A 16,246-nucleotide genomic window follows, 5' to 3' on the forward strand; every position below is an offset into this window, starting at 1 on the left:
ATAAGCAGAACTGATTGAGAGCATGAGGGTAAAGATGAACTCACCGGATTATTTGCAGTCTGAAAAAACAGATATTTGGGGCCAAGGGAGACTCATTTATGGATCAGCACTCAGACATGCATCCGATGAAGTGAGCTGTAGCTCACGAAAGCTTATGCTCAAATAAATTGGTTAGTCTCTAAGGTGCCACAAGTACTCCTTTTCTTTTCACTCAGATATAGCCCTTTACAATTACTATTATGAAATCTATAACTGTATATGTTGATCTTAGCTCTCTCACGTGTACAGAGCAACATCTGCTGCCTAGAATTTTGCCCATTACATTAATATTGTATTGTTTTTTTCGGAGTGATATTTCAGAGTCTATATTTGTGGTCTGACCTTGGTAAACTCTTGTATTGATGGATATAGATAAATCCTGAACAGCAGCTGCTCTGGTACCTCTTTCTTACTATTAAAAAAGGGCAGAGGGTATGGAGTACATGGCTAATGTAACATACATTAGGATCAGAATGAGAGGGGATAAGAAGAGTTTAGTTTTGTCTTTCCAGTTTTGTTTTCTACTTAATTAACTCAGTTGTGGAATCAGTTGTGAAGACTGTGATGGTGAGCGAGGTTACAAACCTTTTACCCTAGTATCACCGGATAGATGATTGTTTAGTAAACAATTTAGATACTTCTAAATAAAAGGGTACTGGGTACAGATATGGGCACAACTCAGAGATTGGCCCAACTAGTTCAGAAAACTTAAAGTGCATTATCTCTGGCGAAGTAGGATATTATTTTATTATCTGCTTATTGCTGGCTTACTGCTGAGTCAGCTAGTTCAAACCACATAATCTAAAAAGCCCTAGAACGTGAACTTGGAGAGGCTTTTAAAGGCCTCTTCCCACAGCCTCTGAATGACTGTCTGTCATATTATCTCTTTGGCCTTGTCATAACATTTTGTACCATTGCTACCGCTGTGGGGAATGGTGGGAAATCTTAGAGGTCTATCATCAGCACAGCTTTGTGACTTCCTGCATTGTTTGCAGTCACGGCTCTTCATTGCAGATTAGGTGAAAAAGCTAGAATTTTGTCCTGGTGGTTTGAGGCTGCACCATGTGGTGCTTTAGAAGCATCCTAGGACAGTAAGGAAGTCATGTAACCTCCATCAAGGCTGAACAACCACAACAAAAGCTTTCACCTCCCAGAATACAGAACATGAAAGCAAAAAGTCCCAGTTAAGTGAATTTGTTTCTTTAAACATTTGTAAACATTTATGGGGGTGCAACAATCCCAAACTTTTCCCAACTATATCTGGCTCGCTCATGTAAGTTAATGCTGACAGTGTCAGTAGGACCTTTGCCTGCTTATGAACTGCCCAGTGTCAGAATTGTTGTAAGTAGTGGGCCAATTAGCTGCTGGGCATTGGTGGTTTCTGTGTTGCAGCAAGAAAACCTGACATCCAGTGCATAGAGTATAACTTGCGCCATGATAGAGGGAAGCAGCTGTTTATTAAACATGGTTAGACGTTATCAGGTGTTTTGCCATCTGCACATCGCTGCACTCTAGGTTGTTTTACTGTGTAGCTATGTAACGCATTCTGTAATACCATTGATCATATGGGCTGGCCTTCATTTTGGAAAACTGCAGTGCAATATTTTGGAGCTTATTGTGTAATATGATGAGCTTTGTGATAAAGGTTATGGTGGGCTGTAGGTCGGGGAGATCAGCACTTAACACTGATTGTTTCCTTACAAAAAACACAGGTTTATGTGAGAAACAAAAAGTTCGGTGTGCAATGCTCACTCAATAGCGTACCTCCCACTATGTAATTGTACCCTAAAAATAAACTTCACTCTGACCAAAATGTCATTCCATGGAACCACATCATACTAGTCTTATGTCCTGTGTCCTCCCTTTTAACCACAGCTCTTGTTTCATCTCCTAAAAAAACAACAACCCTGCAATATTAAATATTCAGGCTCCTAGCAATTTCTGATTGATCTTTTTTCTTAGTGTTCATTAATCAGGTATAGCAAATGTGTAATATATAGCTTGTCCAGAGAGAAACAACAAGAGATGAATTTGCAAAGCCATAACATTGGTTAGAGTTGAATGCTCATAAACCTACATTTGTGGGGAATTAGAACACAAGTATTTCTCTTCTTTAAAGGCTTTACCTAAAGCACTCATCCCTGTTGTATGTGGGCACCGAAAATGTTGGGGTTTTTCTTGTACTTCTCACAGTTACGCAGTCTGATGCAAGTGGTTTAAAACATGCTAGATAAAGCAGAACTGCGTTGAAGTAGCTGGATTAATTGTGGGCACTTTTAGAAGTGCTGTGATGCTGCTAAGACAGTGAAGAGGCCCATAATTTGCCTACTTGATTTAAATCTGAATGACCATTTGTCAGTGATTTGGGTGCTGTAATCCTCGACAGTAACAGGAAAGATGACACCACAGTATGGAGTACTGATTGACAATATTAGAGGCAGGGCTGGTAGCAATGTCTATTAAGGTTGCCTGACACCCCTCACAATACCCTGTTTTAAGTTGTTTACCACTTTGCCAAACTTTAACTTTTGGGGGTAAATTTTTTCATGTCAGGTATCTGCCTCAAGCTGATCATTTTGGAAAAGTTTCAACCAAAAAGGTTCAGCTGTTTCTCAGAATGATGCTGGGGGGAAATGCATTATTTTGCAATGCTAGAAAATTCTTCTCTTTGGGAGGCTGTTTGAACCCATGTGTTGGAGCAGGGTTGTGGTGAAATTTGGCAGTGGCCTTTGTGTCAGGCATATGCCTTCTGTTTTTCCTGTGAAAATAAGCCCAAACTTGGCCAATTTATAACCTCTCTGAAAAATATTTTTGCACATGCTCAGTAGAGACATTTTACAGGTTAGTAGTTAACATCTTCAAAGATTCCATGCTCAGTGAGCATGCCCTATCTCCTCACAGTTCCTATGTATTACAAGAGGAGGGTCTGGTGATACTGGGACTGGTGTGGGGCAAGAGAGAAACTGCGATGGGGAGTTGGTGGGGAGAAGTGGGAACCAGGAAGGGAGACTGGGCCTGGTTGGGCAAGGGGACTGGGAGCCAGAGGGAAGACTGGAACTGCCAGGGCATGGAGACTGGGACTGGGGAGAGAGTGGAACTCAGATGGGGAGCTTGGAGGAGGAAACTAGGACTGGCTGTGCGAGGAGACTGGGATGAGAAGCCTTAAGAGTGGAGATTGAGACCGGTTAGATAAGGAGAATGGGTCTGGGGCAAGGAGTCAGGGGTGGGGAAGAGGCAGGACAGGGACAGGTTGGAGTGGATGAAGCAGAAGGGATCAAACTTGGAAGGAACATGCAGAGGACATTAGAGAATACTCCATGCCAGAGCCTGCAACTGAACTCAAGACTTCTGAGTTTCACCCTTCCTCAGTTATCAGCAAATATCTGTGAAATTCACTGCCAAATTGTCTGTCCCATCTACCTCTAGTGCTGGTCCACATAGAGGATAACAACCTACTATTGCTATTAGTAACTACAGAGGTCGATGTGGTAGATCTAATAGTTCCAACCCTGCTGATGAACATAGGTGGTCAATTTGATGCCACATGATATTTATTTTTTCTGGCTTTTTAAAAAAACATAGGAAATTACCCTCAAAAATTACATTAAAAACATTAAGATTGCAAAGTCAGTTACTAAAAAAAATATGCCAGAATTAAGGTTGCCTGTGAAATCTGTATGTTTACCTATACAGGATTGTGTGCACATGGCTATCAGGTTAAGAACCATGGGCTAGATTCTGGTCTCAGATATGCCCGGCTCAGTCCACTGAAATTAATTTACTCCAGATTTCTGTCAATGTAAGTGTGACAAGTATCTGTCCCCATGTTTTTTAAGATGACAAATGACCTTACCTGTGTTTCTCATACAACACATTACGTTATTGAAACTGAATAAGTGCCATGGACTGTAATTGTCTACTCTTCATGCAACCCATACAATTTAACCCTTACGCTTCAGAAAAACAACTCTAGTGTAGTAATAGACTAGAACTGGTTGGTTTCATACAGTACCACATGCTAAGAGGATTACCATGCCATTGTCTGCCATTGTGGATGGCTAGAGCTGGGCAGGAACTGGATTTTTCATTTCTGATTTTTTTTTCTGTTATGAAACAGAACAAAAGTAAAAAATTCAGTTTCCCACCAAATGAAATTCTGGGGAAAAAATAATTTGGGGTCAATTGAAACATTTTGTTTTGATAATAGCGAACCATTTCATTCTGATTTTGATTTTTTTATATATAGAGTCTAGTATGTAATATAAAATAAGATTGAAAGGAAAAGTCATTTTGAAAAAGAAAATCTAAATGTTCCATTCTGACCTTATCAAAACACTTTTTTTTTTAAGTTTTCCTTTGAAACAAAACTTTCATAGAAATTGACACATTTCTGCAAAACATTTCGCTTTTGACAAATCAGAATTTTCCATTGGGAAAAAAACATTCCATCAGAAACTTTCCAACCAGCTCTATGGCATTGACAATATTACTAGGCTTCTGTGAGCTACTCTCTTTCACTTTGGTATCTCTGGCACGTGTGACAGGGCACAATCTAGATTGCCACGTGCTATGAAAGGGAAATAAGTCCCATCTTGGAACTGAAGCAGTAACAGATTAAGGGTAAAGCGCTAGAGCTAGCCTTTCTGCGCCTCATATTATCAAAGGGTCTCAGTATGAAGCTTTTCCATTATGACACAAACATTGATCTGAGGCTATTATAGGCTTAATACAGCCCTTTGATAAAGTTCATTATGTTCCACCAAGTTTTTATATAACGATAGCCAAGATTTTCAGAAGTGACTAGGCATTTGGGGGCTTTTATTTTTTGTGGGAGGGGGACACTTCCATTTTTTGGGTGTCCAGCTTGAGCCATTGATTTTCAGCGGGCAGGTCCTTAACACTTTCTGAAAAGTGGCTCCTTTCAGGTGTCTCAAGCTTGGGTGCCAAAAAATTGAGGAAAATCTTGTGAGCTCTTCAGAAAATCTTGGCCTCTAAGGCTATGTCTATACTTACGGTGGTGTGTAGAGTACAGACACTGCCTGGGTATAAATAGCAGCATAGACTGAGGCATTGCTTAGCCAAGTAATGTACAGCCACAGCAAAACCTTAGGATATATACCCTACATGCCCAAGCAGTGCCTTCCACATCTGCAGTGCTATTTTTAGCAGCATAACATCTTGCTGCCCTGTCCCTGCCAGCTCCTTTCACTGCCGCCTGAAGCTACACAGTCCAGTGTGGAGCTACACAGCTTCTACATGCTGCTGCAAGCGTAGACAAGGCCTAAGGCTTATTTGGGATGCTGAGGTGGCAAATGAAAGTATGTGTGACTGGTAGGGAAAAGCACATTTGTGCTCTTGGAGCAACTGCTGAAGATAAATTTGTTTTAGCAAACGTTTTATTCTTTGTATTGCTGCCGGTCAGGTCAGCTTTGATTATTGGTTACATGTCTGCACGGCAAGTGAGTTAGATTCAGTCAGGAACTAAATACAGTCCCAGCCACATAGTGACTACACATTGTGAGCTGTGGAGGTGGTGCGAAGGCCTGGTCATAGAGGCCTTTTATGTTTGTTTTGGACCCGAAGGAGAAATTTCAGACATGAATAATAGGCATGAAATTTGAGGTCACATTTTCCCCCTTTGACTAAAACAATGGAAGGGTTGGGTTTTCGAGCTAGTCCTCAAAACTAAATCACAGCACTAAGAGAGCTATTGACTCTTCTTACCTGGGTCCTATCTCGTATACAGAGACACAATAAACTCCTATGTTCTTACTCTCTGTGGTCTCAAATCTACAGTCCACTCAATCTATTCTCCATGAGGCAAGCCATGTGCCCCATTTCCCCCCATGATGTCACCCATCTTTGCTCCTACAGTACCTTCTCTTTGGCCAATCCTGTGCTGTTTCAGAAACCTCTGATTAGCTGTAGCAGCTGCCCTGCCCTTTACAAAATTCTTCCTCAGCAGCCAATGGAGCAGACACTGGTTTACAAGTGAGGTGATTAGGTTGTAAGTGAAGATTGGCCTGGAGGTTTGATGGGAGGCTTAGTAAATTCCTTTTCAGGCAGCTACTGGTGCTGGCCAGATGCTGGGTCGTGCAAAACTAGAGATAACAATATAGTAATCAGCAGCAGGGGAAACAGAAAGAATAACAGCGCATTGGGTACACTAAATCACCTTTAGAATTATGCTTTAATTTGTTGAGTCCAGAACTGCCAGTGTCAAACCTTTCCAGAGAGGCACCCATAGATACACGGAAGACCCAGGGGCTGCCTAGTTAACAGTTTTGGAGGGGTATTTGTGAGCCTACCAAATTTCCCAGGGTCAACCATCATCTAGTTGTTTTGTGGCTGAGCAGAATGCTGTCCACTTCACGATCGCTTTTGTATTCATCCCCATGGTATTTTAACACTGGACAGAGAGACTAGGAAGTACTCTGTGAACGTTTAGGATGAAAGGTGCTATTTAGAAGACATGAAATCAGAATGTGATTTAGCCAGTTATTTGTTTCTCAAAGTGTGCTGTGGGTTGTATTCACATATGACTAATGATAAAGCACGTTGCTAGGACCATAGCTTGCCGAAAGTCCATTGCAAAACTCCCGTTGACTTGCCTGGAAGTGACACATTTGTAGCAATGGCAAGATGCAGCTCCCAGAGTAGTTAGGTTCTAATTTTGTGGATGTTGCAAGGGATGAGTAACCTGCACAATCTTCCAACTAATTTACACAAAATGTGAATTCATTTAGGAGAGGGTTCATGAGCAGCTGAGTCCAAGCATACAAGGATTTGGGCCCTGTGTCTGCATTGCGTCTCTTCTCCAAGAGATGCGTTTCAGAGCTCACAATTAGACAGAAGTTCTAGATTCTGATGGCCAAGAACCCACAGCCATCTGCCATTATTTTAGCTTTTCAGGTGCTTAACTTGATTGAGTGTGACATTGCTAATTCAACCCAGGAGTGCTGTCGGGAATCCTGGAATGGAAGGAAATACTGTTCTATCACAAAAGGTGTAATATGTAATGCTTGTATGAACTGAAAGGTTATGAAAGACAGCACCAATGAGGTCACTTAAAAAAACCTTTCCATTGTTTTGTGGCGGTTTTTCTTTAAACAGACAGTCCGATTTGAATAAATGTGACTTTAAATACAATCTTTATATTTGCAGGGGTTAAGCATCTGAAAAGTCAGAATGACTCAGCGTTCCCAGAGGAAGAAGAGGGTGTCAATGAAAGAGAAGAAGAATGGGACCATTAATTAGCATTGGGCTTGTGTAAGAAAGGTTATTGTGAATAACTGAACTGCTAAACTTTCCATACTTAACATGGAATTCCATTGCTTGTGTTTCTGAAACATTCTTCATCTCACCACTCCAGGCACACATGGCAGGATGCTTTCCGGGGAGCATTCCTTGGCTGGATTTTACAGCACTCTGCAAACTTGTCCTGTGATACTTGTAACTGAAGATAAACATTTATTTTACAGTCATTTTTCTTTCCTTTTTTATGACTTAAAAATGTAATTTGCAAACATGTTAGTAATCTAACTTCAGTACTGCCCGAGCTTAATTATTGAATGTGATGTGTACTCCAAGACTTATTGTAAATAGTACCAATTTAAAAGCTACAAATAAATACTAAATTCATTTAGACATGATTTTATGTTGTGCAGTGCTTCTGTCTAACTTGAAGAGAAATCTTTAGGTAAGGTGAGTCTTTAGAGCAGGGGCAGTTTTTAGCATATTAGGGTTACACCCAGTAATATACTTCAAACCCAAGATAAAGCAGAGATGCCTGCTTAATTCTGCAATGCATTAGTTCTTTGTAGCTTTCAGTGTATGTACTGCATATAACAGTTCACCACTTCTTGCTTTCCATAAAGAGATGTATCTGATGCTGCTCAGTCATGTCAGTCATTCAATGATACATTAACTGATTTTTCCTTTTTACTACTGAAGACAATCATATGAGGACATTAGGAAAATCTTTGATTTGGTGGAGAAGACTGCCGCAAAATATTGGTGATAGGCTGCAGCACCTTTCGTCTCTAAGAGCTGGTTCAATTTTGGCCTGGTTCAATAATGCTGTTACCATTTGACAGCTCCTGTCAAGTTCTGTGAGTGCTGAAGATCAGGAAAGCTTATGAAGGAGCAGAAAATGAGATGGGGTGGACAAATCCTACTTCTTTAAAGTTGTATTGAACATATTGTTCCCTATTTTTAATGGTCCATCTTTAAACTGAGGGCAACCTGTAGAACTGTGTTAGCTAAGGTTGTCCTTGGTATAAAGATGCATTTTGAGTTTAGCCTTTCATCCACTTGATGAGCCAAGCTACTAAAAGTAGGAGATGAAGGGCTAGGAAAACACAGACTCTTTTGTCAGTGCCTTGAGTGCTCATTTGGCTCACATTTAAGCTGACAGTGTTCTGAGAAGACCTACCATTCATAGGGTCTGGAACAAGTGTTTCTTTGTTTGATAGCCATATCTTTCTCTACATCTGTATCTGAGTTCTTTATTGCAGCTCCAGTCACAGACATTCCAAGTGATATTTATGGCTATAATTTAATGAAGAGCTGACTAATAGAAGAAATCTTCAGTTGTGCTGTGGACACAGTGCTGAACTGAGGTATCTTTATAATACAAGCAAAGGGGAAGCTTCCCTTCATAAAATATTTGAATGAAAAAAAGTTGAGACATTGGCCTGGGACCAAGAAGAGGTGGGTTCAGTTCTCAGCACTGCCACGGGTTCTGGGCGTGACCAACTTATTTAGTTTGGGCAACTCATGTAATCATTCTGTGCCCCAGTTTGCCGTCTGTGAAATGGTGCTAATTTCTTTCTCCCACCGCTTATTTGTGTTGTTGCTTTAGATTTTAAGCTTCTCAGGATATGGATTGTCTTTTAGTGCATATGTACAGCATGTAGTACCCTGGGGGGGGGGAGGGGGGCTGGCACATTTTTTTATAGTGGGCGTGCTGAGACCCATTGAACCAAACTGTAAGCCCTGTACATGAGGGAAACCACTTCAAGCCAGGGGGTGCTGCCGGACCCCCATCATCCCTAATTCCAGCACCTATGTGTAGCACAGTGAGGGTGGAAACAGTTTCAGTTGGGGCCTGTAGGTTCTACTATAATACAGATAATTAATAACAGCATGAAGCATTTTGGAAATACATTCCAGCATAAGGGCACAGTAGGCAGATAACAGTTTATATGAATTAACTAGGAAACGCAGAATCATGCTTCAGTAACGCCATCCCACACATAAGACTTAAGATAATCATTACACTTTTATAAACAGGTTATTAGAGTGCATCAGAACTAGTACAGTGAGTATTGTCCCTAGCGCTGACCACAGAAAGACACTGCTGTTCTGTGGCAACTCTCAAAGTTTCAAAACCTGTAGAACAGTGGTCCCCAAAATTTCAGGGTCATGTCCTCCCCCTTACCCATGGGAGCCAGGGCCAGGAGCAGGGTTGTGGCTTGGGATGGGGGAAGAAGTGGGTCAAGGCCACGGCTGCAGCTGGGGGGGAGAGGGGGGGCGGGTCTGAGGCTGGGCCTGGGAATGGACCAGGGGCCAAGGCTGGGGCTGGGGCATGGGGCCGGGAGCTGGGGCTGTGCCTGGGGGCAAAGGCGGGGACAGGGATGGGGATGCAGCTGTGAGGCAGAATGGGGCTCAGTGACGCTCCCTCCCTGACCCCTGTTGGGGCTGGCCTGGACCTGCCATCCTTCCAGCCCCAACGTTCCGCCATGCCCCCTCTAGGGGGCTGTGCCCCCTCAGTTTGGGGGACCACTGCTTTAGAATGTTTTCACAAAACTGGAAATGTTCATTTTTGGATCAAAATCTAAGAGGAGTGGAGGGGGAGTGTAGTGGTTCCAGGTTCAAGTGTCTGCTTCCCTTTCTGATTCAGAGCAGAGTTTTTCATCCCAGATCACTCCAAATCTGCCAGAGCTTGAACTTGGGTCTCTCACATCCAAAGCCAGTACAGTGAATACCAGGTAATAGAGCATAAGTCTCTGGCTCTCTTCCCCTTGCCCCACAACACACTTTGTGACAACACAGCAGGTTTTGACAAAACAAGTGTTCTAACAGTGCTAATTGTTGCCAAACTTTCTCTCTCAAGCATTGCCCTTGTCCTGTCCTTACCAAGTCCTAGCTCTCTCCAACTAGAATTGCTTCCTATTGTTAGCTTAGTTTGTAAGGCCCACTTGGTATCCTAGACGGCATAGTCTTTGTGATGGGATTTTTTTTTATTAGTAGCTACTGCAGCATATTCTGGGTCCTACCAAAATTAAAATAAAAAGTAATCCCCACCGCCCTGCCTCAGTTTCTTTTCTGTGATGTGACCAGTTAGATGGGGCTAAATTACTGGTACACGCCAGAAAGCTTTCAGTAGGGTTTGCAGTGTGATTGATGGGAGCAAAGCTTTCTGGGATGTCTTGGAGCTGCTGCCAATAGGTAGCAGGTAGAAAGAAGCCCTGGAGTTTTGCTGACCGGTGAAGCTGCAGGCAGGGAGACACTAGCAAATAAACACAACTGAACAGCAGGAAACGGTGATGCGCAGTGTTTGCACGTTTCAGTGGGGCAAGTGCTGGTTTGGTTGCTTCCCCCGCAGCCTCTGCCAATGGTGTCTGTGTAGTTTTTCCCTTTGACTGGGCCATATTTGTTCCAGGGCCCTCACAAAACTGGAATGACAACATATTTTCCTACTTATTAGTTATGCAACCTTTACTATATTTGCAGTGTGCTGTAAGCACTCGGATCAAAGCGGTAAGACACATAGAAGTGTGCACTGAAATGTGACTATCCCTTTCAAATCCATGAATCATTTGCGGAGGCAGGGGAGCAGTTGTTCTCCAATGCTCGATTTGGGGACAGGGCTTGAAAAAAAACCAAGCTACACTGTGACATAATGCCCTATTTTAAAGGGCCAGAAACAATGATTCCTCCTGAGTTATCAAAGGCGCTATCAAATTTCCCAATCCCAAGAGATGCCAGCAGGAGGAATTTGGTGGGAGAAAGGGTTCCCTGCCTGTCCACTACATCTCATAAAGAAGCAGGAAGCAGAAGTGGACCTTCTGGCTGCTCTCCTAAGAGCCCAGATAAGGGAGGAGGATTACCAATCACTCTCAGAAGACATTGGAACTGGGCAGCAAGTTGCAGGTCCTCCCACAGGAAGAGCACATTAGATGCGGGGAAGAGCTAAAGCCTGTTGAAGAGATGGGAATTTGTATGAGGAGAGAGGCCCAGAGGGTAAATTGTGAGGAGCAAGACAGAAGTCATTTGGGAGAAGCTCCACAGTAGAATATGACCTTCAGCGACACACCACGCTATTTGGATACATCTCTGAATGAAACCCTTATTGGTCCCTCATCTCTAAATATTGCCACTATGTTTCATCATTTTTGAAAGCCTCTTTCTTTTCTTTCCTAAACCAGCAACAGGCTGGCTTCTCCTGCCAAAAGCCTCATCTTGCCTGTGGTCATTACTCAGAATCCCCACAGCAGATCAGCTTTTTAGATATGGATCAAGTCAAAATAGGAAAATTAAGCCCAGCTCAGTCACTCTGTGTTCCCCCTTGAGCCACATAGAGCAAACCTAGAATGAGCATAAATATGCGGCCCCTTATCACAGAGAAGCTTGTCAAGAGCCAAAGTGGGAAACATTGCTGTAAACCAAGGTGAAACTTGGGAGGGAAATGACTGCAGCCAGAGACCGCGGGCAGATCCTCAGCTGTTGTAAACGGCACATCTTCATTGGCTTCAGTGGAACTATGCCAGCTTAACACCAGCGCCCTTGCTTTTAGAACTGAATTTTAAAAGAACTGGGTAATTTTACTGCCACTTTGAAGCTCTGCTATTAAAGGTAACAACACAGGTAATTAAACTACATGCTTCAAAGTCCTCTGTAGGGGGGTCATCCTTCCGCACAGGCACACACCATGTCCAGTAGTGCACACATGGCTGGATGGAGTTAGGAAGGGGGGCTTTGCATTCCTCTGAAATGTCAGATGTTGGAGACAGGACACAGGCATGGCTGGATCAAGGATTTAATTTGGGATGACAGGGCTGTTCCTTTGTTCCTATGTACTTACAAATATTAATCATTCTACTTAGCACGCGGATAGTCTTTTTTAATCGGAGGAGCTCCCAGACAGAGCAGCCTCTGATTCACTTCAGAGAAGAGCCCAATACTGCAACCTACTGGCACGGACCGTAATACAGAAAAATACGTGGGCAGCTGATGTATGGAGGCATCAGAGCTCAAAAGGCAACAGGTGCAAGTCCATCTCCTGTATACATATGCTAGAACAAGGTGGTAATTTCCAGTAGATATTTTAGTTTGTGGGTGGGAGAGAGCTTGTTACTCTGATCATAAAATATACGAAGACCCTATTTTCTTCTAGTGTCTGAGTGTATTTTGAAGATTAGGCAATGTCCTTTCCTAGATTAAGTGGCTGAAGTCAGTAAAAAATGGAAAGGAGTGTCAGTTTCACAGCTAACAGGAAAAGCATGAATTAGAAAAAATCCATGGCTCACACAATGAGCGAACGAGTGAGGGGAAGGGGGATTGAGTAAGCAGGTGAACAGTTGCACAGACTAGGAGGGTCTTAAGTGACTAGCACAGCGGACAGCACAAGAGGCAGGTAGAGATCAAAGCATCTGTTGTGGTATGTCCATCTCCAAAGAACTCCCAATCTCAAGCGCTTCCTCCCAGGCGCTCCCCACAGGTTTTGGAAAAGCTGGAAGATGGGTACCACATTTGCAGGCCAGAGTGCCTCCTGAAGTGTGTTTTCTTGAGTCTGCTGCTGTGTAAAGTCGGGAGCCTGAATTTGGCCTTCTGTATTTAGAAAGAAAGCAAAAAGAAAATAAACTGATTTCCTTTTCAGTGTACTGTATCCACACCTTCCAGTATCCCTTAACTCATTGTTCACAATACAGTTTGCAGACTTTTACTGTTGTTACATTAGCCAGTCCTGCTCCCTTCTTACGTAACGCTTGTTAATCTATAACACGTGTCTTTAGCTGCCCTGGTGCAACAGGCCTTCTCAGTTGCACTGCACATTGCTGTGCCCTGCCTCTCATTGACCACCGTGAGCTCAGTCCATGGGGACTCTCTCTTTTTGGCAGTCCTAACAGTAGCTCAGGCATTTACTCAGCTGATCTCAGCTGGGCCTGGAACTCCCATGAGGGGCGGGGGTGACTTCAACGTCGATTAACTTTACTGACATCACAAGCATAAAAAAATCCAATCGGAAAAATTCAAGTGATCACAGGGTGAGCACTTTGTTACTAGGGGGAAATCTTCATCCTGGAGTTGGCTCAGTAGCATCTACCAAGCTATACGCACCCCAGAAAGAGACAGCAGGAAAAGGCACAGTAGTGAAATGACATCACAGTTACAAATGTGTTCACTTGGCAAAGCTACCTCCTTATCCCCAGAAAATCTCAAACCACAAACTTACTGTCCCATGATTCTTCACACAATGTTTGTTTCCCTCTATCTTCAGGAGGAAAAATACAGACCACTTGATGGATGATCACTGCCGGAGGTCGGCAGGAAGGCCGACCCTACGTGCAGTGACTCTCCTGGAGCACCCAACTCCCTCTGGGCACTGGTCCAGACCACATCTGCCTAGCGCTCTTGGAGGAAACAAGAGAGAAACCTCTCAACTCATCTGAAAAACAGTAGAATTCAAACCCCATAAAAATGGGCCATCTTTGAATGAAGAAAAAGCCCTCTCTCACCTGCCAACTCAACAAGCAGGAAAGGTCGTTTCTGCTGTTGTAGTTTAGTGCATAAATGTCATCTTAAATCCTGAATATCAATTGAGTCCTAACTATTTTTCTACTTTTTCAGGCTCCAGAGAGTGGCAAGTTATGGGATAACTGACTCAGGCATCCCACAACGGAAGAGCTGGAGAGAGAGTGTTGTGAGGAAGGGGCATTCCCATTTTCCAAAAACCTGTGTTTTTACTGTGCAGTTTTGTACCACTAGAAGGACAAATAGTACATCGTTTGTCTGTAGTTGTGCACTTACCTAGTATAGACTGACCCTTAGTGGTAAACTGGAAATATGAGCACAGTTCAAATTTCAAAACGGTGTTTTTCCATGATCTAATTATTTGGAAAGGGGTAGATATATATGCTGTATGTCACCATACATGTAAATAGCCCCTGTAATTGTCAGAAGTATAAATAATACCAGCACTATCAAATAATGATTGCACGTGAAGAATGCAAAATGAAAATTGTGGTGTCAAGACACACTCTATACTATGAGGAACAAAGAAGAAGCCTGTATTGGGCACTAAAAAATACCTCAAGCTAACTATGGAATACGTATTAATTAGATCTCCAAAATACCATCTTTCTGAAAAGCAGCTTATGTGTAATATTCCTCCTTATTAATCAAAGCAATGGGGCAATGTGAAATCTGCAGAAAACGAATGGAGTGCAGACGATTGCCTGCCTCTTTAATAATGACAGAGGAAAAAACCAGCTTCCAATGCCAGAGACTCTCAGACTTCTTTATTTAAGCAGACACATTTTCAGTTTTCAATGCAGTGAGGTAGACATGTTGGTTTCTTATTGCATTTTTTCCCTGCAGCATTAATTCAATTGATATTCTTCCCTAATCATGCTAATTATACTGCCATATGTTGCTCTCATCCTTCTTTTTCTGTCCTACTGGGACACAGATCTCCTCTTTTGAATATGTCATTCGTTTAGTACTTGTATTGAGGGTTTTAACATTATATGAATCTTTTAATTGCTTTTTTAAACACTCAGCAGACTGGATATTAAAAAATTGACATGAAGGTCAATTATAAATAATATGTGAATTGCATGTGTGGGGTTTTGTTTTTTTCTGTAAATCTCTAATTTACTAGAAGTATCAAGTTTATAGGAATTATTCACATGACAACACACACACACACAATCATAGAAATGTAGGGCTGGAATAGAGTTTGAGAGGTTATCTAGTCCATCTCCCAGTACCTAGGCTAGCCCTGACCTGTGTTTGTCGAACCTATTGTTAAAAACCTTCAGTTCTGGTGATTCCACAACCTACTTTGGTAACTTATTCCAGTACTTAAATATCCTTATAGTTAGAAAGTTTTCCCCGATATCACATTTAAATCTCCCTTGCTGCAAACTAAGCCAATTACTTCTGGTCCTACCTACACTGGACATGGAGTACAATTGATCACCATCCTCTTTATAAACAGCTCTTGACATATTGGAGACCATTATCAGGTCCCCATTCAGGCTTAATTCTCAAGAAGAAAGACAAAGACAGAAAGACAGAAAAAGAAAGACCAAATCGAGACCAATTCTTTCTGTTTAACAGCACCCTTGGTTTAACTCCCCATTTTTCTGCTCTAACAAAAGCTACCTTATAAAAGCCAGGGTGCTTAGTGGTGCTATAATGGAGATGCATATTGCATGGTATTAAACCACCTAACACAGATATTGTCTAGTTCAGTAAAAATGTACTCGCTGTAAAAGATAGACTCAAATTAAGTTCAAATGAGATAAAGGGAATCTGAATAGCTCTATTTATATAGAGCTCTTTAGGTTTCCCAATTAACAGCCCAGTCCCATGAGGTGCAGAGTACACCCATCAGTAGGGTAGTTGAATGTGACTTGATGTCATGCAGTGCCTCTCAGGCAGCCATTAGTACCTCACAGGACTGGGCCTTACTAGAAGAGAAAATAACTAATAATATAATTGAATAATAGAGAAAGTCAATAGGCTGAACACATCCCTCATATAGGTTTCAGAGTGGTAGCCGTGTTAGTCTGTATCAGCAAAAACATCGAGGAGTCCTTGTGGCACCTTAGAGACTAACTCCTTTATTTGGGCATAAGCTTTTGTGGGCTAAAACCCACTTCATCAGATGCATGGCGTGGGAAATACAGTAGGTGGATATATATATACACAGTACATGAAAAGATGGGAGTTGTCTTACCAAGTGGGGGGCCAGTGTTAACGAGACAATTCAATTCAAGTGGAAGTAGGCTATTCTCAACAGTATTGTCTCGTTAGCACTGACCCCCCACTTTTAGCCCACAAAAGCTTATGCCCAAATAAATGAGTTAGTCTCTAAGGTGCCACAAGGACTCCTCGTTTAATATCACTGGCTGCAATAATGTTAGCTCAAGGATGAATTTGACATCTTGTGTTATTGAATTTGGTCCAGGAGATC

The 16,246-nt window shown here is 42.3% G+C and overlaps 1 protein-coding gene across 7 annotated transcripts in view; it reads left to right on the forward strand.

The window, feature by feature from the left end:
• The window catches only part of PPP1R1C (protein phosphatase 1 regulatory inhibitor subunit 1C), an 89,351-nt gene extending 81,695 nt beyond the window's left edge, over positions 1 to 7,656 (forward strand). For 5 of the 7 annotated variants that reach the window (XM_037913100.2, XM_037913099.2, XM_037913101.2 and 2 more), the window contains one exon: positions 7,204 to 7,656. In XM_037913100.2, coding sequence (XP_037769028.1) covers positions 7,204 to 7,292 — 89 coding nt within the window. In that variant the 3' untranslated portion in view covers positions 7,293 to 7,656. The remainder of the gene's footprint in view (positions 1 to 7,203) is intronic. The other 2 variants (XM_043525648.1, XM_043525650.1) reach the window with 1 other exon arrangement.
• Positions 7,657 to 16,246: the final 8,590 nt, after the last annotated feature.

This window comes from Chelonia mydas, chromosome 11 (genome assembly GCF_015237465.2).
Source record: "Chelonia mydas isolate rCheMyd1 chromosome 11, rCheMyd1.pri.v2, whole genome shotgun sequence".
Taxonomy (NCBI): Eukaryota; Metazoa; Chordata; order Testudines; family Cheloniidae; genus Chelonia; species Chelonia mydas.